The sequence below is a fragment of the Monodelphis domestica genome, chromosome 4, assembly GCF_027887165.1.
Source record: "Monodelphis domestica isolate mMonDom1 chromosome 4, mMonDom1.pri, whole genome shotgun sequence".
NCBI classification, from domain to species: Eukaryota; Metazoa; Chordata; class Mammalia; order Didelphimorphia; family Didelphidae; genus Monodelphis; species Monodelphis domestica.
Window position 1 is genome coordinate 196,493,653 of NC_077230.1, and position 21,453 is coordinate 196,515,105.

The following is a 21,453-nucleotide window of genomic DNA, read 5'->3' on the forward strand; positions in this document are numbered from 1 at the left end:
AAATAAGGGGGTTGGACTAGAATACCTCTAAGGTGCCCTTTAAGTCTATGATCCTACACCACTAGGATCTTCTTTGTGCCATTGTTGAATTTGTAGTTCTAGCATATTCCCACCTGGGGGCAATGTCATATAACAAGTCCTACAAAAGTTCCCCATTTGTCAAGAAATAATGCTTATACAAAGTAATACACTATTAAAACTCATAAGGACACAAGAAAAGGTAGGAAACAAATTCAAACCTTGATGTGGAACAGGAAGAATTGTCAGATTTTGCTTCCTGTATAAGAGGAATAACAATGTTTTCTGTTGCAGTCATGAGAAGACAAAATGTTGGCTCTACTATGAAATCAATGAAACCTGAGAAGAATGAAGAAAAAATGAAATTGTTTTTACATTTTCCTGGATGCCAAAGCCAATGATCCTCAAATTAATTCTCTGGGATAACATACATCATCACTATAGGAACTGGGTTAACTGGCCCTTTCTTGAGCTCTTCTATAAATAACATTTTGGTACAAGGGGTTGAACTATTGATCTAAAATGTAGGAGACCTAAATTAGAACTTCCCATTTAGTCACTAAATATTTGTGTGCATTTGGTGAGTTTTCCAACTTTTCTGGGCCTCACTCTCACATTTGTAAATTAAAGAGTTTGAATTAGACTAGTGGAATCAAACATAGTTCTTATATGTTGCAGGTCATCATTCCTGAGGTAAGCCAGAACTAAATTAAAATATCACTGGGAAATATTTAAGAAAAATAAAAATACAATAAAACATATAATATTATCATATAATAGAATATAATGTGAAATATGGTGTAATATATAATCTATATATATAATTATCATATTAGATGATCAATATTAGATAATCTATGATATATTATGTTATATAATCTATAATATATGATGTAATATAATATTACATGTGTGATATATTATTTGACTATGCAGATTTATAATATAATGTAATATAATATTGCATAAATATCAATATTCAGCCTGCAGGGAGTCTAATATGAATATCAGTGGCCTTTTGATTTTCTTTATTTCATACCACTATATTAGATCATCTCTAAGTTTCCTGGTAACTCTATTAATAAAATCCAGTTTTAGAAATTAGGGACAATAACTGATACAGTGGGAACCAAACTAGAGCTAGAGCTAGAGAATGTGGGTTGAAATACAAGCTTTTCTGCTTAATATTTAGATGATACTGGACAAATCACTGTATGTCTTACTTTCTAATCTGTATTCTCCTCATCTATAATATGAAGGTAGAGGACCAGGTTCCTTCTAAAGTCTCTTTCAGCTCTAAACTGAGGACCTTAAGTTAGACCCAACTCCAAACCAATAGTTCTCTTCTTTGATATCATACTGGGATTATTCTTGAATGTGACTTTATTCTTAATTTGAGATTAAAACAGTTTTTCCACTTTCACTGGAAAGATCTACCTCCATATAATTTTCTGCTCTACTTGGAGTAGAAGAAGCAATTTAACAAAGGCTAATGTTGAAGCTCCAAGTCAATTATACACTTTAATGAGTGATGCTTCTTTCCTAGGTCACAGGAATTTAACCATTCCTCCCACTTCCAAATCCCAATCCTAGCAGCTTGAGCCTCCTGTCAATGAGCGGACATTTCAAATCGTTATTCGCTATTTTATGGATGCCAAGTGGTATTTGGAAGTGTGTAGGAGGGTTCTGTCAATTCAGGCAAGAGAATGGCAATATCTATCATACAGCTGGGAATTTCAGCCTTGAACCATGTTTTTTACATGTTAAAGTGTTCATCAAAGGAAAAGGTGACATGGTTAAAGAATAGAGGCCACTAGCCTTTCCTGAGCATTTACCATCCAAATCTAGGTAGAGAAGGAGGCAGCAGCCCATTTCAGCCTCTGCAGAGACCTCAACTAATGCATCAAAGAACCAAAGAGAATTCTGGAACTTTGATCCAGAGCTCCTACCACCTTGAATGCTTTTACCAGCAAGACCCTTGAGTGTCAAAGAAAATCTGGCTGGTGGTATTTTACAGACAATGTGCAAAATTGCCACATAACCCAGATCATTAGAACAGCTGTTCAAATGAATTCATATTTCTGGAAACTGTTTTGATAGCTATACACATTAAAGTGTGGCTTTTAAATTGGAAATGCCAAAGCTTTTCATTATAAATACCCCTACTTCAAAGCAAAGCTATCTGATCATATATGGAAATTGTTTTATTTCTTTTCTTTTGGCATGCCCAGGATCTTGCACACAGTAGGTGCTTAATAAAAACTTGATGATTTACTGATAAGCAGTACCTTTTAGGTGTACTTGCATGGGGTTACTGGAGTAACATCAAAAGTTTGGGTTTAAAGCAATTTATTGACTATCTGACCCTAAACACCTCACTTAATCTCCACCTGGCTCAGGCAACTGTCTAGGATTTATTGACTAAATCATAGGCTGATTTCATATTGGTGTGAATTTCAATGCCTTTGGAGTGGGAGGACCTGCATTCAAATCTAGCCTCATTCATTATCTCTATGACATTGGAGAAGTCACTTATCCTGTCTGGACATCATGGTTCCTAATTTGTGAAAGCAGAGGGTTGGCCTTGAATACCTCTAATGTCCCTTCCAACACTAAACCTTTAATCCTGATTTGGATTTTTGGAAAATAAAACTAAATGCTACATTACATAAATATGAGGACAGTGTAGTACTATGAAAACATTGCTGAACTTGGAACAAAAGACCTGGGTTCAAAATCTGTTTTAACTACTTACTGGTTTAACTATTAAGAAACTTTGGGAAATTCACTTAACCTTTCTCTGAATTTCACTTTCTTCCTTTTGAAAACAAGGCTATTAGGTAAAGTATAGTTCTGGGTGGGGAATCAGGAAGACCTCAGTTCAAATGTGAAGTCGGACACTTGTTATTAGTGTGACCCTAGACAAGTCACTTAGCCTCTATCTGCTTCAATTTCTCCATAAAAAATGGATATTACCTACCTCACGGGGTTATTATGAGTATCACATGAGATAATATTTGTAAGGTGATTGGCACAGTCCCTGAAATACCACAAGTGATAAATAATAATAATAACTTGCATTTATGTATTTCTGACTATGGCTTTTTCCCATGTTACTTTGTTACTCTTGAAAATGAAGTTGTTTTACCAGATGACCTCTTAAATCCTTTCCAGCACTAAATACTGTGATCAATCACTCCTGGAAATTAAAATTTTCTCTGTCAGTTTGCCAGGCATTCGTGCCAGACAATCAAATTAATTTTTTGTTAAAGTGAAATAAATATGACTGGATCTCCCCATGGCATTTAGACATAAAGTAGGTCTTAAATGTTGTCTAACACAAAGAGAAACTTCAAAAAGAAACTAGTCCAAAAATCGTATCAGATACCCTAATGCATCCTCAATAGCTCCCAGGTTTTAACTTAGACCAAAGGCTCTATCTGCAATGGATTGTCATATTTATATTGATTCTGGCAGTCTTTTGACTTAGCAAAGTTTAAATAAAGCAAACCAATTTAAGTAGGTCAAATTTCCAGTTCCAGATTAGAATCGGAGGTAAAGAAGCAGCAGTGATGGCTGAGAAAGAGATAGGTGTGGATGTTACTGAGATAATGGCTGGTGGAACTTATTCCCTGCCCCAAAATAGAACCTTAGAGCTTGGAGAGAAGAGAGCAACCATTTAATTTTATTAATGAAGAAGCTGAAGGCTTGAAAGGTGAAATAACTTATCTAAAAGCATATTATTATTCATTAATCATGGAACTTGGGAACAAGATCTCAACTTGTAGAGTAATGAAACACCTATATCCTTCTCTTTTACTTTTTGCTTCTTTGTCCCTCCCTATCTTTCTTTCTGCTGTTTCCCCTTTTCTCTGTCTCTCTTCCCCCACCTTTCTTCTTCTTCCTTTGCCCATACTTGCTTTTCTGAGGCATCAAGTAGCTCTGGATACAGCCCTCTTAGACAGGATGCCTGACACAGAAGGGACACCCAAGTGTCTCACAATTATCCTGTTCAATCTCCTACAGTGCAAAGAGCTCAGGGAGATTAGTATCATACACCAAAAGGAGAAAAAAGAGTCAGGGAAAGAGCTTTCCATCATACATCTTTTGGTACCTAAAGGCTCAGCTTCCTTTTGGAATAAATGTACCTTTCAAATAATTTTTACATAGGGAATTTTTTTTAAGGAAAATAAGATAATAACGAATCTGACTCAGCTAATATAAATGAGGAAAGCAAATTTTAAGAACATTCAATATAGCATAAACATATTACTAAATATATTCTCTAGATAACTCAAATTTATATAGCACTTTTAAAGTTTCTGGATTCTAAAATACGGCAGATATGAGTGTATTAGAAGATTTTTTCATGAAGTTTCATCTAGAGTTTTCAAGATTTTTATGCAGATAATTTCATTATACATAATTCATTTTAAGATGAAAGGACACCCATGCACGCACACAACACACATACATCCCCTGCCACTGTCCCCCACCCCCAACATTTCAACATTACCTAATTGTGACTGGGCTACCACTGTTGATTTGCGGTCACAGAGTGGAGAAAAGGGAAGGCCTAACTCAGCTTCCTTGTCTCCCTGTGGAAAAGAAATCTCATTAGTACCGAAACATTCAGGAGAAATACTAATATCAAGGATTAAAAGGGAAAGAAAGCCTAAAATGCCAGGTTCTTACTAATGATGAGATCACATCTGAAGTGACAAGCCATTTTGTTTTAGATAATCAGAAGCAGGTACAGGGCAAAGAGATCAAGCTGCTACTTCTTTTCTTGTTCCCTGACTGTAATGAGAAAGATCTGAACTATCTGGGACTTTTCCACGGCGCCTCAAAATATTTCTCAGCAAACTACTATATTTGACATCTACTTAGTAATATTGCACATGAACGTTGCTCTGGGGTTTCTTCTTCCTGTCAACAATCCATCTGTATGAATGTATTAAGCATCTACTATGTGCCAGGAGACAGAATTACAAATAACGAAATAATTCCTACTTTCAAAGTGCATATATTCTAAAGGAAGTTAAAACAAGCGCACACACATATACATATGAATATATACTGAATAGATATAAAAAGAATAAATATATCAGCAAGTCCTTTATGCTTTAAGACCAACAATTTGACCATTATTGACCATGAAGCATTTGGGTATTTTATGAAAATGTTAAGGACTGATTTCTCAATGAGTCACTTGTTATGTTTAAAAAAATGAAGTTTTGTATGCGTTCAAATCCTGCCCATGATGCTTATTAGCTATGTGACCCTGCACAAGTCATTTTCTCTCTATGTGTCTTGGCCTCCTCTCTAGGGCCTTTATAGTAAGTCATAGCCTGGTTGCAAGTTGGTGGGAGTTCTCAGTGCTTCCTTATGGCTTATCCTGTATGCTAAATGTGGACACTGAGGGCAGTGAATACTTGGGCCTTTGAAAAACTGAGCTGCTAATATTTAATCTGATAAAAGTTAAGGGATTATATTTGTTTAGAAATATTTTTATTGTCATACTAATTAAGTTCCAAGCCCTCCTATGGCATGAAATCGATGATCCTTTGGCCCCCCATCATTAGGAAAAAAAAAAACATTTCATTCCCCCTTTTTTCCATAAAAAGGACAAGTTTCTTTTCCCATAATAAAATAAAATACACATGGAGTCCAAGAATCTGCTTGGTATTGACTCATCTAAGTAACAGGAAATGATTCCCCCATTCTCCAGAAAAAAATTAAGTTTGAATTTATTAATTTATTTGTACATGTATCTTGTATTTAGTTATCTGTGATCATGTTGTATACTCACAGTAGGATACAAGCTTCTTGGGAGTATATAAAGAATTCTGTAGCACAATAGATGAGTGCAGGGTTTAAATCAGGAAGACCTGAGTTCAGATCCTATTTCATACATTTTCTAGATATGTTATGGCAGATTGTTTAACCTTTCTGTGCCTCAGTTTGTTCACCTGTGAAATGGGGATCATTATAGCACTTTCTTCATATGGCTGGTGTTAAGTCTCAAACATGTTTATGTATATAAAATGCTTGGCAAAACTTAAAGCACTAAGTAATGCCAGCTATTATCTAAAGACCTGAATTGTAAATGGAAATATTTTGAAGGTGATTTTACTCTGATACATTACATATTTTATACCTTGGAACTTCGTGGGAAAACATTGATGCTAGAAATAGGAAATTATTTTAGTGGAATTGTTTTGGTTTAGTCTGATATAATAGCCTTAAGGTTCCAATGCAGAATTTGAATATTTGATAGATCTTATTTCTCACAACTTAATGTGGCTGGATTAAATTGTTTCTAGTGAAGCAAATTTGGGAGGTTCAACTTTTTACATTTTTATATTGGTAGGAACAAGAAATTTTAGATTTGTAATTGTCTTGAAGGTCAGCTAGCCACAGAATAATAAATTTAAAGTGAAAGGGATCTTGGAAGTCACTGACTCTGTCCATCACCTTTTACAGGTGAAGACCATTAATTCAAAGAAATTAAGGTCACCTAGATAGTTATTTGAAGAGTTAGAAGACCTAGAACCCAGGTTTATTAACTCCCATATGAGTTCTTTCTACTATGCCTCCTATATGACCCTCCCTCACATTTCCAGCTGCCAATGCTTTATTCCTCAAACTATCTTGCCTTTTTTTCTATATATACCAATAAATCTACCTATTTTCCTTTCTGGTCCTGAAGAATGTATGTTTTTTTTTTGAGGGTAGGAATTTTTTCTTTTTTATCCTTGTATTTTCAGTAATAGCACATTGCCTACTCATTTTTGTTGTGTTCAGCTCTTTGTGATCCCTACCTTTTTTTGGCAAAGACACTGGAGTGATTTACTATTTCCTTTTCTACTGCATTTTAGAGATAAAGAAACTGAGGCAAATAGGGTTAAGTGACTTGCCTAGGCTCCCACAACTAGTAAGTGTCTGAGACCAAATTTGAACTCAGGATGATGACTCCTCCTGACTCAAGGTCCAGTACTCTATGCACTGTGCCACCTAGTTGCCCAGCTTCACACACAGTAGGTGTTTAATAAATCTTTTTTGAAGGGGAGCTAAATGGCAGATTGATTCAGACATTTGAATGTTAATGGGATTGAGTGGATAGTAAGGAGGAGCTGGATTCCATATTAGTTGTCATAAACAAAATATTTGACCTCTTAGTCTCCCAGATAATCTTCTAAAATTATAAGCTATATATATGGTACTACAGGAGTTTTCCCTACTGGAAGTTCCCTAAAGCAATGAAATCACAGGCCAAGAACCCTTCCCAAAAATTTAGAGCCTTTGATTGACATAAAAATGTAGAATATGGAGATGCCTCTGTGATTTCAGCAATTCTGAGGAGGTCTCAGTACCCCCTACATTAAACCAGGGAAGTATGCCTGCTTTCACACATGGGTACTTACATATATCCTGTCTCAGAAACTTTAAAACCTAGTTACATTAGAGGATCTTTATTTATCTCACCATTTTGAAGACTATTTTAAAAACTGCAAATACTCCTGGGAAGGGTAGCACTTTCATCTGCTTTCTTGGGAGTGAATCATTTGAAGGGGATTGGGGAGAATGAAGAGTATTAGGACACTGGGGAAGAGGTTATTATGAAAAAGATAAAAAAGCCCATTTGGAAGGGCCTGGAAAGTGCCAAGGCTAAACTACTCCTGCTTGGTGTTTTCCATTAGATCCAGTTTTAGTCTTCATTCATCTAAAATAAGAGTTCAGAGTCATGGGTTGAATTTTTCTTCTTGTTCATTACTATGTTTTATAACAGGAGGGGGGGGAGGTGTATATTTAGAATAACTTGAGGCCAAAATGATTCCTTAAAACTGAATTATATAGTGACTCAATGAAAAACAATAGCTAATTATACATATATATATATATATATTCCCAGCCTTTTCTGTTTAGCATAAATATGGCTTCATTGAGAAGATGCTGCTTGATTACTACATATTGGTCAATTCTTACCTTCATTATTCATTCATTCTATTAATAGTATCCAACAGCATGTTAACCATAACCTCATCTTGTGTCTATAATAGCTGAAATTCTGAAAGAACTGGTTTAAAGCTTTTGTGATGCTATGCTTTCCTTGTTTTTATGACTTTTCAAAGAAATATGAGGTGCCCTGATGGCAATGAATGAAGTGTCAAACTCAGTCTTAACAGAATTTAATATTCCTTGTATTTTGGGGTTTTTTACCCCCACTGAAACTTGAGCAGCAATACTAGCTTTGAATAAATGAAGAATGAATGAGCTGTTGAAGGGAAAAAATATTCCTTTAAAATGTTATATCACTTACACTCTCCAGATTTCTAGCTTCCTTATCAGTAAAACAAGGGGGCTGGATTTCTAGGTTCCTCCCAAATCGACCTATCATTCTATTGTAGTTACATTATTTAAAATTTAATATAGTGAAGGCTTATTTTTTATGTTGACTTCTTTCCCATTATACCCCTTCTCTGACTGTCTCTGTTGAAATTTCTCTTTTCCTTCAGGTCTCAACTTAGGATATATCCTTACCATGAAACCATCTCTGACTATGTAAACATGACCTCTTCCCTCCTAAAAGCGATTTGTCTGAATTCATCCTTTATCCTGATCACCTTTTAACTTGGACCCTATTTGCTTGTTTACAAATCCCCTTTCCCATGAGTCTGTAAGCTCCCTGAGGGGCTGCCATTTTCGCTTACTCTCCCAAGATCTAATAAGTTGTCTTGCATATAGTAGACACTTAATAAACTTTTGATAAATTGAATTGACTTGCACTTAGAATGGTAAACTTCTTTGGAAAATAACATTATATATTACTTTATTACTTACATTATCAATAACTATGAGAAATATATACATATATGTGTGTATTCATTTATGTATAAACATATGTATATACACATATACCCAGGATGCATATAATTGTATATATATATATATGTATATATATATATTATGTGTATGTGTATAAGTATGTGCTTACATGTGTATCAAAAATTCAACAAACATTACTTTCTTGGGAATATGAAGAAATACACAGTATCCTCGAGAAAATTATAATAAAAACTTGCATTTAAAAAGAACTTTTAGGTTTATGTTCTCATCATAAAAATCCTGTGAATTAGTAGAGGACTTATTCCCTCTTTATTACAGATGAGGAAACGACTCAAAGTTATTTGCCTAGGTTTACACAACTATTAAGCATCAGAACCTAGATCAATCTCTCCTCTGGTGACTGCAAGCTGATTATAAGTTCTATATTATTATTATAGGAATTTAATTTCATGACGCTGTCTCTCTAACCTAATAAAAAAGACACAATTGGGATACAAATTATTATGGCACAAGGGAGAATGTAATAAAGGGGAGGAAAGTTCAGAAAAAGTGTCAGAACAAATTTTTATCACTTTTAGCTAGTGGGATGAGGGAAAGCTTCCTGAAAGAGGTGGCTTAAGTGAAAGAGTTTTTCTCATGGTAGAAATGTAAGAGTATATTCCTGGTATGGAGGATGATTTACATAAATAGATGTAGAAAAAGAAAAAAGAAAAAATTTAGAGTTGGATAGTACCTCACTAGCTATCTTGCTTAACTCTCTCAATTATCTTTGCATGAATTCACTCTAAAACATCCCAGCAGACTGAAAGCCAATCTTTGCTAGAAAGCCTTAAGGAATCCACACAGGAAAGTCACTATTTTACTCCAAAACAGACCACAGACTCTTAATTAGCAAGAGGACACAACCACCAAATATGGTTCTGAAATTTCTAGGCTTTCTTCACCAGACATATACCAAAGCCATTTGCTTGTTTTTTTTTTTAAAGATGTGTCTGATATTCTGTCTTGGATTGATATAATTTTGGTAGATTTATACTTGTATATTTTATTTTATGAAAAATTTAGTCATAATTATGATTTACTTTATGCCAAGTCTTCAACCTCCAATTATAATTATTGTTTCCATGGGAAAACAGAAGTCCTTTTAGAACCATTCTGTGATGCATTACAGATAAAAACAGAGCCTGCAGGTGGATATAGTTAGATTTAAATATTTTTTTCTGCCTTATGTTTCCAATTGAGTTAAAATTTTAATTGTTAGGATCACGTCTGTTTAGAAAGAAATCTTTTTTTTGGAGATTTTGTCCACTTGTATACATGACACAAAATACCTGATTGAACATTTCAAAATACATCCTCTCCATTTGGTGCAAACAGTGCCAAAGAGGCTGATGCCAGAGCAATTGTCAATAAATTGATTGAAAAGCCTCGTTGTTTCAGAATCTTATCTATGGAGTGTGCCCATTCAAGAAAAGTAGAGAGAAGTGTCTCTGAGCTCTTCTTTCCAGATCATTCTAAGCTTTGCCATTATGTCTACTTCTCTGTACTTTTTGAGCTAAATGATAGCATTGGATGAGTTACCAGGCCTTGAACAGTGGACAGAAACAAATGCATCACCCAGGAAGGATCTATTGACAGGTCCTTTGGACCCTAGGAAATTATTTCTCAGTATAGATAAATGGTAAAGTAGGCCTGGCCACTTGTCTACCAGCTATTTTCTGAAGTTAGATCCCAAAATTTTTTAAATTTAAATTTTGGAACAAATTTAGATTCAATTGAGTAAGTATATCATCTGTGCAAACAAATCTCTTGTTGACTTCAAAGAATGTCCATCAAACATTTGGAGTGATAAAACTGAAGGTGGTTTACTCAAATGCTAGCAATTTAGTCAGAACTTATTTCCTCTCTGAAAGTGCATTCTTTTATTATGAATTATAAAACAAAGCCCATCTGATATTTACAGGCTACTCAACCTACTAGATAATGTTTAAAACAAAGATTTATGAGGCTAGAGCTCCTGTGCCTCTAACTCTTGCTGGAGGTTATTTTGCTTTAACTCCAACAAAACTAAATCTTCCAAAAGCACAGGCTAGATTTGTTGCTGCTAAAACTCGCCACTAAGCTAACATGTCTTTGTCTCCAGCTCAGATCCTGTCTGCTAGATGAAGTCCTTTGAGATTCCAGCATGTGCTGTCCTTACCTCTTCCTCTTGAAATTACTTTCTTGGTATTTGTTGCTGTTGTTGCTTTCTAATATGTGCACATTGTAACTCTCAGGTAAAGCATGAGAATCTTGAGGGCAAGAACTCTTTCTCTTTTGCTTTTTGGATCCTTGGCATAGTGCCTGGTACCTAGTAGGCACTAAGTATATACTCATTGAATCAAATGTCCTATATCATCAGTTTTAAATTACCTCTAATATAGATAAGTCCATTGAACAAATATCAAGTCTACCAATATTTTCAGTAGAACACCAAGGAAAAATTGGAGTTCAGTTGTTTTTTGAAAGGATATTGTCTGAATGCAAAACCATTCTCCCAGTAATCTTGAAGCTCACATTCTATATGACATTGAACATCAGAAACAAACATTCAGGACATTTTTTTTTGAAGTATTGGTCTGTTTTCCTTTTTCCAATTAGTTCTTTGTGTCAAATTTAAAATAGATTTGGAGAATTTAAGACATTTAATCTTCCAAAGTATGCTAAGAATCTAGAAATTAGCCTTCTTTTACCAGGAGGTACAATTTATAGGATTGTTTTGTTTGATTGTGTATATTTTTTCTTTAAGATTTGACAGCTGAATGGCAAGTACTTATAGCATGAGAACTGAGGGCAATGTTGACTGTTAGACCAGTTTTGTTCCAAATTCCTTTGGTGAGCACAATTTTGGCATTATGTACATTTAGTTTCTCTGTGAAATGCCAAAAGGATGGTTGATGACAAAAATAACCAACCTTTATGGAGTGCTTTATATGCATAGAACACTCTCTATATCATCTCTCTTAAATTGCATAACAAACTTGAAGGTTATAGTCTGAGTATTGACTATTGTTATCCATTTTTGTAAATAAAGAAAATGTGGTTTATGAGGCGAACTGCCTTATTAATGTTACACAGCTGGTAAATGTCAGAACCAGGAGCCGAAACCATGTTTTTTGACTCCACATCCAAAGAGTACTTGTTTCCCCATCCCATCTGCCCTCATTAAATTGCCCAGCTACCTGTGCTCAGATCATAATAAACACCTTTTTCTTTGTGGTTATCAACCCTGTAGATTTTTTGAACTATTTGGAACAAATAACTTACATTGATAGGAGAAATGTCCTTCTAATGTGTTAGGTCTCCATGGAAACCTGACAAGCTGATCAAGCTAAGAATAACAGCAACTCAAATTTTGCCATAGTGCATTATAGTTTACAAAGAACTTTTGTCACTACGTGTGAATATCCACTGTGAGGCATTATTATTCCCATTTGATAGATTAAGAAATTGATTCACAAACGTTAAGAGACACATCTGAGTTTGTATATCATTGTAAATGGTGGAAACATTTTGACTCCGGTCTTCTGAACCAAAGAATAGAGGTCAGTTTAGGGTGCCATGCTGTGCAGTATATACCAGGGCTGTAGAAATCTAGAAATCAATGAAACCATGAACACTGACCACACACACAGTTTTTGTGTTTCTCCCAAAGCTAGGATGATTGAATCAAAACTTTCCAACCAAGGTGAGGCCAAGAATTACTCTGAGTATCAAATAATTTGTTGTTATTAAAAGAAGAATTTTTATGTAACAAATATAATAATTAAAAAATAAATTATGTATATCTGATTTTATATCATCTTAACTGATTACATTTATTTTCTTAAAGTGCTTTGTATTTTTTAACTTTTTAACTTTTTAAAATTTGTGTTTTTGTGGAACTGTATTGTGATATGAGGCCACTATTAAAACAAAAACTCTGGTCCTAGAGCAGCTTATTTATGATCTAAGTAAGCTTCACAGCTGAAAGAATTAGACAATAGGAACAAAGAATCCCATTGCTAGTGTATAGTATATAACAGAGTTTATTAGAGTAGGTTGTGATTACTCCAGTAATTTTCCTTGGACTTATCACTCCACTGTCATTTGACTATTCTAAATTGGCCTTATATTCCCTTGTGTTTCTGAGGTTGCCCATCTCTGATGTTTGTTTTGTGTGTGTGTGTGTGTGTGTGTGTGTGTTGGGTAATCACTTTTCATTGTCCCTCAAGTTCTTTAAATTATCATTTCTTTTTTACCCTAAGTGGCACCATCAGATGAATGCAGATGATATGCCCTTTCAACGTCTTCTGATGCTAAATCTATTCAATAATATGACCCCTTTTTTTTTTTTGGCAAAAGCATCAGGTTTACTATTTGTTATTATTTACAGATACAAAAGATTCTGAGTGTCCTGCCGAATAGTTTCTTCTCTAACTTCTAATTCAAATTTCAGTCTCCATGTTGCCTGGGCGTTGGATGATTACCTCTCTAGAAAACTTAGAATTCACATGAACAACCTCAGAAATGTATAGCCTTGTTTGATTTAACTCATTGCTTACTTAGTTTTTCTAATACTAGTTCTCTCATATGTTTTAAATAGTAATTTAATTTCAATTTATACCAATTTGTAGAAGCAAACAGCACAATGAATTATGTTGCCTCTTTTCTAATGACCTACTACCATTTATTGGGCAGTTGGATAGAGCAGTGATTAAAACATTGGTCTTAGAGTCATAAAGACTTGAGTTCAAACTTTTAGGTCACTTAACTGTTGCCTATCAATTTTCCCAACTATAAAATTAGGACCATAACTACATATTACTCCTTGGGTCAAATAAGGATCAAATGAGGTAATGTTTGCAAAGCATTTAGTCTAACCCTGGGACAATGTAGGCACTTAAATGATTACTCCTCCCTCCTTCCCTGCTTCCTTCCCTGCTTCCCTGCTTCCTTCCTTCCTTCCTTCCTTCCTTCCTTCCTTCCTTCCTTCCTTCCTTCCTTCCTTCCTTCCTTCCTTCCTTCCTTCCCTCCTATATTTGCCAAGGCATATACTGGGCCTTAAATTTAAAAAATATGAATTGAAATCCAGTTTTTACTAGCTATGTAACTCTGGGGAAATCACTTACTGCCTGTCTCAATTTCCTCTTGTGTAAAATGGAAATTATAGTAGACCCTCCTCCTAGGCTCTTTTTGAAGATTCAATACAATAATATTTATAAAGCATTTAACACAATGCCTGGTACCTAGTAGGTGCGCAATAAGTGCTGGTTCCTTTCCCTATCCCTGTTTAATTTTTTTGTGTAATTTGTGTGTTTATATATTTCTTTTACCACTTTCTGATGGAATATAAGTTTCGTTAGGGCAGAAAATGCTTCATATTCTTCTTTGTATTTCTTTCCAGTGCCTAGAACATAGTAGGCATTTAATAACTGAACTTGATTAATTGACATTGGCAGAAAATAAATTGTTTACATAGTCTTTCATTTTCTCATATGTAAAGTAATACACTAGTTTTAAAGTTCTAAAATTTCATGAAATTGTTATTTTAGGTCAGGACACTGAGAGACAGACTTGTCTAATGGATAAAGCAGAAGGCCTGTGGTATAATACTGCTTTTTACACTTATTAGCTGTGGTATGATGGGCAAGGTGCTAAACCTATTTGAGCTTCATCTAGAAAATGGAGAAATTAGACCAGAGGACCATTGAAGTCCTTCCAGCACTAGTAGTCCTTGATTTTCAAATTGTGGATTGAATATAAGCTAGGGTATACAATTTTCCTTAGACAGGGGATGCTTTTCACTTGTGATTATTTTTAGGTGTCACATGTATGTGACATGAAAGATACTGAATGGAATCTAAATGATTGGTTTCTGGGTAATAAGAAATTCATGACAATAAAAGAAATGCTGACATTGTAAATCTCCTTGGGGACAGACTGTCAAATTCCCAAGTGACTAGCAAGCTACTGAAATAGAAAACAAACATTCATCAAACAGCAAGAAATCATAATTCTCAATCCTCTAAATGCTCAGCAAGAATAAGTTAACTTCTTTTAAATTTTAGTTTCAGTGGTTATATTTGTATTTATGGTATGTGTGATGAATGTGTGTGTGTGTGAGGCAGGCAGACAGACAGAGACAGAGAAAGACAGAGAGAGACAGAGAAGGAGCTGTATTCAAATCCTGAATCTAACTCATACTGACTGTGGAACATTGAGCAGTTGCTTCCAGGCAACTTTCAAGGCTCTGAGTTGTAGTAAGAATTACCAAAATGTCTAACCATTCTGGAGGGCAATTTGAAACTATACCCAAAGGGCTATAACACTGTGCATATCCTTTGATCTGATCATATCATTACTGGGTCTGTGTCCCAAAGAGATAATAAAAAAAGAAGAAAGGACCTACTTGTACAAAAATATTTATAGCTGCTCTTTTTGTAGTAGCAAAGAATTGGAAATTGAGGGAAAGCCCATCAAATGGGGAATGTTTGAACAAATTGTGGTACATATTGGTAATAGAATACTCTCGTGCTCTAAGGAATGATAAGCAAGATGTCTTCAGAAAAAAAGCTGAAAAATCTGTAGGAACTGATGCATTGTGAAACAAGCAGAATTGGGAGAACATTAAACACAACAACAGCAAGATCCTAAGATGATTAATCTGTGAAAGGTTGGCTACTTTCAGCAATGAAATGATCTGAGACAACCCTGGAAGGCATGATGTGGAAACTATACTTAAAAAAAGATGGAAGGTTTTTCCATTCATAGCTGTGTTTTGTGTGTGAGTGTCGTAACCAAGTGGTCATCCATCCATTTGGAGTGTGGTAGATAAAGGTATTAAATATTATTATGATATAAGAAAAGAGAAATATGAGAAATAAAACTTATAAACTAGTGAAAAGTGAAATGTCAGTTACGAAAAATGACTATGTAAACAAAAAGAATAATAGAATCAAACTGAATGTTAGATAATTATAATGGCTGAACAGCCCCAGAGAAGAGTTAAAGAAATATATTTCCCTTATTATGCTGTTGGAGATATAGTGTGGAAGGTTGCGCTTGCTGTCAGATTGTGATATAAAAATAAAAATACCAATAAAAAGGAAGGGAATGGATGGATTTGTCCGGATTCATTCACTCTCACCCTTATGACAAATGGCATGTGTGTGTGAGATGTAGGCTGGTTAAGATTATATAATTAATTAAAATAGAAAATTTTAAGTCTTGTGAGGATTGATCCCAATACCACAGCCTGATTGCCACCATATTCTCAAATATAGTCTAATAATGGCAATCTTTTCAAAACATAGAAAAACATGCTGGAATCAGAAGCCCTGAATCCTAAAATTGACTTTGTCACACACTGTTGCTTACTGGTATTTATATGACCTTTGGCAGCTTTTTGGCTTCAGTTTTCTTATCTGTCAAAGGAGGCAAGTGAACTAGATTAACTCTAATGCAGGGGTACCCAAACTTTTTACACAGGGGGTCAGTTCACTGTCCCTCAGAGCATTGGAGGGCCGAATTATAAAAAAAAAGAAAAAGAATAACAACAACAACAACAAAAACTATGAACAAATCTGTATACCGCTGTCTGGGATAGCAGAGGCTGCAGTGCTGGCTGTGATGGGCCGTCACACCTTACACAGACCCAGCACTGCCACCACTATACTGGGCAGCAGTACACACAGTGCGGAATCCCCTCCCCCAGATCACCGCTCACCATGCTGAAGTCTTCCATTGTGCAGCCACATAACCCTTTGTGCAGCAGCTCATTCTCATTCAGTTACTCTCAGAACAAGGCGCCACCCAAAGGATTATGTCACCGGAAGTAGTACTGTACATGAGCAAGCTGCTCTTTGCGGCACCACCACATACAGTGCTCCTCTCACTGACCACCAATGAAAGACATGCCCCTTCCGAAAGTGCGGTGGGGGCCAGATAAATGGTCTCAGGGGGCCGCATGTGACCCATGGGCCATAGTTTGGGGACCCCTGTTCTAATATACTTACAAAATTTTGTAAGTTTTCCTCTCTCTGTCTCTCTGTCTCGGTTTCTCTGTCTCTCCTCTGTCTCTCTGTCTCTCTGTCTCTGTCTCTCTCTCTCTCTGTTTCTCTCTCTCTATTTCTCTCTCTCTCTCCATCTCCTCCCCCTCTTCTCTCTCTCTCTTTCTCTCTCCATCTCTTCCCCCTCTTGTCCCTCTCTCTCCTCTCTCTCTCTCTCCATCTCCTCCCCCCTTCTCTCTCTCTTTCCATCTCTTCCCCCTCTTCTCTCTCTCTCTCCATCTCTTCCCCCTCTTCTCTCTCTCTCTCCATCTCTTCCCCCTCTTCTCTCTCTCTCTCCATCTCTTCCCCCTCTTGTCCCTCTCTCTCCTCTCTCTCTCTCTCTCCATCTCCTCCCCCGCTTGTCCCCCCCCCCCGTCTCTCTCTCTCTGTATCTCTCTCTCTGTTTCTCTCTGTATCTCTCTCTCTCTCCATCTCCTCCCCCTCTTGTCCCCCCCTCTCTCTGTCTCTTTTCTGCTCCCTCTTTAACATAGGAAGATGAGTCTTCCTGACTCCAGGCCCCACCACTTTACCAATTGTACTACCTAGATGCCCCTACTACTTAAAAGTAGTTTTTATTGTTCAATCATTTAATTCATGTCTAATTCTTTGTGACTCAATTTAGGATTTTCTTGGCAAAGATATTGGAATAAATTCACATTTCCTTCTATAGCTTATTTTACAGATTAGGAAATGGAGGCAAATAGGATCAAATGACTTGCTCAGGATCACACAACTAGTAAGGATCTGAGGCCAGACTCCAGACTTACTGATTTTCAGACTAGAATCCTATTTACTATGCCACATAGTTGTCTCTAAGATCTCTTTTAAAATTGCACAGGAAGATGGCAGAGTAGGGTGTAAAGCTTTCTTGCCCTCCTAATGCCTCCCCCAAAGAATACAAAATAACTCCCCAGAATTAGTTCCAAAAGTAGCAAACACAGAATGATCATAGACAACTAGGGAAAAAAAGTTTATGATGTCCCTTGCCTCAGTCCCACTTCTGTAGGTCTTAGGGGCAGGGCCAGAGTAAGCTATGTAGAATCAACAAGGTATTCCCTGTGGGCAGGACCAGCAACCTCAACATCTCTGCTGAACCCCTGAGCTTCCCTCATCTCAGAGGATCCCAGGGATTCCATTCTAGAGGATACCACTGGAATATGCAGGCAGAGGGTCCTAGGAGCCTTTATGTCCACTGTCACGAGACTGGCTAAAATAACAATAGAGCAAAATGACAAATTTTTGAGGGGATGAGGAAAAATGGGGACACTAATAAGTAGAGTTTTGAACTGACCCAACCATTTTGGAAATCAATTTGGAATTATACCCAGGAATTATAGAACTGTTATATTCTTAGTCCCAACAGTCTGATTGCTGGGCCTGTTTCCTAAGGATTAGAGGGAAAGAAGAAAATTCATATGTTCCAAAATATTTATGGCAGCTCTCTTTTTGGTGGCAAAGAATTAGAAATTGAAGGGTTGCCCTTCAATAGGAGAATGGCTAAACAAATTGTGATATATGATTGTGATAGAATACTACTGCTCCATAAGAAACAATGAGCAGACAGATTAAAAAAAACTTGGAAAAAATCACAGAATCTTACTGTTGGAAAGTAAGTAGAAACTCTTGAAACATGAAAATCTTAATTTATATGTTAACTGTTGGTCTCTGGGATATCTTCTGTGATGTGGGGGTGGGGTGGGAAGAGCCTGGGGCACTGTGAATAGGATTTATTATGCAAATATGAAGAAAAGAAACTAAACATAAATCTAACTTGTGATTTCATTTGTATACAATCTTCTTTTTCTTTATTTATGGAAATGATTGTTTTGCTTGGTTTTATAAAATTTAGAATAGAAAAAAAATCTGAAATTGCAATCCTAAAATAATCATCTTCAGACTTTGTTGGGATAAGAATTTTCCCCTGAAATGTTTGGATTTTTTGAGAACTCAAGTGGCTTTATGTCATTATTAATCTCTTGAGAGATACCACAAATGGGGTGTGTAGTACATTTATATGCATGTCTGTATATGTGTAGGCATATAACTGCCCATACTTATATGTCCATGCATATAAATAATACACACATATGTATTTACATATTTAAATATGAATTGGTCTAGACTTATCATTGCATCCACATGTAGAAATTGCTCTTCTAGAAATTCCTTTAAGGACAACGAGGTGACAGAGTTTTGGATACAGTTTTGGACGCAGAGACAGGAAGAGCCATCTTACTAGCTGTGTGATCCTGTCCAAGTCACTTAACTCTTTTTTGCCTCAATTCCTTTTCTTTAAAGTGAGTTGGAGAAGGAAATGACAAACCAGTCCAGTATCTTTACCAAGAAAACCTCAAATGGGATGACAAAGAGTTGGATATTACTGAACAAAAACAAGAAACTCACTCCACAGTGCAGTTGAGCACATTTGTAATTTATAGTCATAGTGATCTTTGAGAAACTGTTACTAAGAATATGTCACAGGAAAGCTTGAAATTTTGGCTCTAAAGTAGATTTTCAATTTGCTACCCAATGTTGCCTTTCATGTATAGTTTCTCTCTGTCTGTCTGTCTGTCTGTCTGTCTGTCTGTCTATCCATCTGCCTATCTTTCCACCCATCCATTCATCTGTTTGTCTGTCTGCCTGTTTGTCTATTTCTGACCTGTCAGGCCTTTGGTCAACTCTAACCATTAGTACGATGGTTATTTGTTTGGCTATTTGTGTCTTTGGTAAGAAAAACTTGCTAAAATGTCAAATACGAAAATCACATACTCATCAAGACAGTCAAGCCAGCCCTGACTCAAGCAGTATGCTTCATGGCCATGTTCTCTACAAATAATTAAACTTCCCAGAGGTATTTCATATTCCAGCTGGCTGCTCTTCTGCACTTCATCATCTCTGGCAACTCATTTGCTAGCAAGAGCACATCAACTCTTTAATTCATGCCTCCTCAGTACCCCTGGCCCTGGTGCCTCTTCCTTAGTCTGATTAGAGAGGCTGGATATTGACAGTGGAGAGTTCTTCCCAGAGCCTCAATTTATGAAGAACAGCCATCTCATTATTCCACATCTGCTTCATCATCCCTCTTCCCCATCCCTTTACCCTCTCAAGGATCTTCTCTTCCCTTTGCTTCCTCTCTCACATCCTTACCATTCAGTTTCTTTTCTGTCTGTTGTCTCTCTCTTTAGACTCTAAGAACAAGGACTACCCAGCACATAGTAGGTGCTTAATACATGTTTCTTGATCGACTTAAATATTTTCACATAGTTTGAAATAAGCACCTGTCGAAAAAATTCTTCCATCAGGGCCATTGTCCACCGGTAGTGCAGTTCCCACGGTTTTGCTGGATGGCTTATGTCCGCAGCATGGAGAACCAGGGACATGGTTTTGGCTTTGTCTAATCTGTCAAATCAAGGACATGGTCTGTTTATCCAGAAAAAAGACACTTTTCAAAAGACGTCTGTCATTCCCAAGGCCCCACTAAAAACTGTTTTTTTTTTTTTAATTAAGTGTTTCAAGATGACAAAGATAAAAAAAGAAAAAAAGAAAGAAACCTACCCCTCTGGCTGCTGCAAAGCATTCTTAATTATTTTAATTTGCTGGAAATGATTTGACATATCAGTAGATAAAACCATCTCAATAATCAGGTTCCGGAGATCCCTGTAAGACATCCAAAGGAAGAAGATTCATTTTGGATCTTATTTTCTAGGCATGGATCATTTGCTTCACCCATGTTAATCACATTATTTTTTAAATTTCTATAGATAGATGGGCACAATTATTGCTCTTAATTGTAATTAAAAGGGGGCATCAATATTGTAACCTTATAGTCTGATGGACTTAGGCAGACAATAAGACTATTGCTTGATAATGGGCAATTTGACATCAGTTCAAGGAGGAAGTATCTCCTGATTTCAAATGAAAGAATCTTAATTCTCATAGGAAAAAAATACCTTGGGTCCACAAAATCTTTTGAGCATTCAAAAGAACAATCTTTTGGGTTTGACACTGTTTGTAGCGTCTTAGAGAGAGAATGGCCTAAGGGTTGATACTGGGAGCAGAGGGAAGGGGATAAAGATTTAGGACTTCGCCTTTTTGGTACACACCTCAGCAGAAGACTGGGTCAGCAGAGTGCCGTCAGTGAAGAAACTGAGGTTTTGTAGAAGTGAGGTGAAATTATACATAAAAGATTTGTGATTTTTTCAATCTGGGAAATTTTTCTGCCAAAGAAGATAATAACTTATCTATGACAATAGATAAGTCTCAAGGAATTGCCTGAGGCAGAAAAAAGTTAGGTTAATTGCCCAGGATCTAATGACTAAGCATCAAAGACATTATTTAAATTTAGGACTTCTTGACTCTAAGCCAAGTACTTTCTATGTAGTTCTCTACTCCCTATATGCCCACTGTCAAATAACTGGTTAATGGCAACACCAAAACTTGAATCCAGCACTTCTGACTTTTAGAAACTGTTAGCTTTTTAATTTCCTTGCTTCAGTTTTCTTTCCTGAGTTCTCTT

At 36.1% G+C, this 21,453-nt stretch overlaps 1 protein-coding gene across 5 annotated transcripts in view; it reads right to left on the reverse strand.

Moving 5' to 3' along the window:
* Positions 1-21,453, reverse strand: part of PDE1A (phosphodiesterase 1A) — a 455,171-nt gene that overhangs the window by 62,560 nt on the left and 371,158 nt on the right. For all 5 annotated transcript variants that reach the window (XM_007494476.3, XM_007494477.3, XM_016433729.2 and 2 more), the window contains 4 exons: positions 20,493-20,594; positions 20,216-20,336; positions 4,535-4,616; positions 240-357 (listed from right to left, as the gene is read on the reverse strand). In XM_007494476.3, the coding sequence (XP_007494538.1) occupies positions 240-357; positions 4,535-4,616; positions 20,216-20,336; positions 20,493-20,594 (423 nt within the window). The remainder of the gene's footprint in view (positions 1-239; positions 358-4,534; positions 4,617-20,215; positions 20,337-20,492; positions 20,595-21,453) is intronic.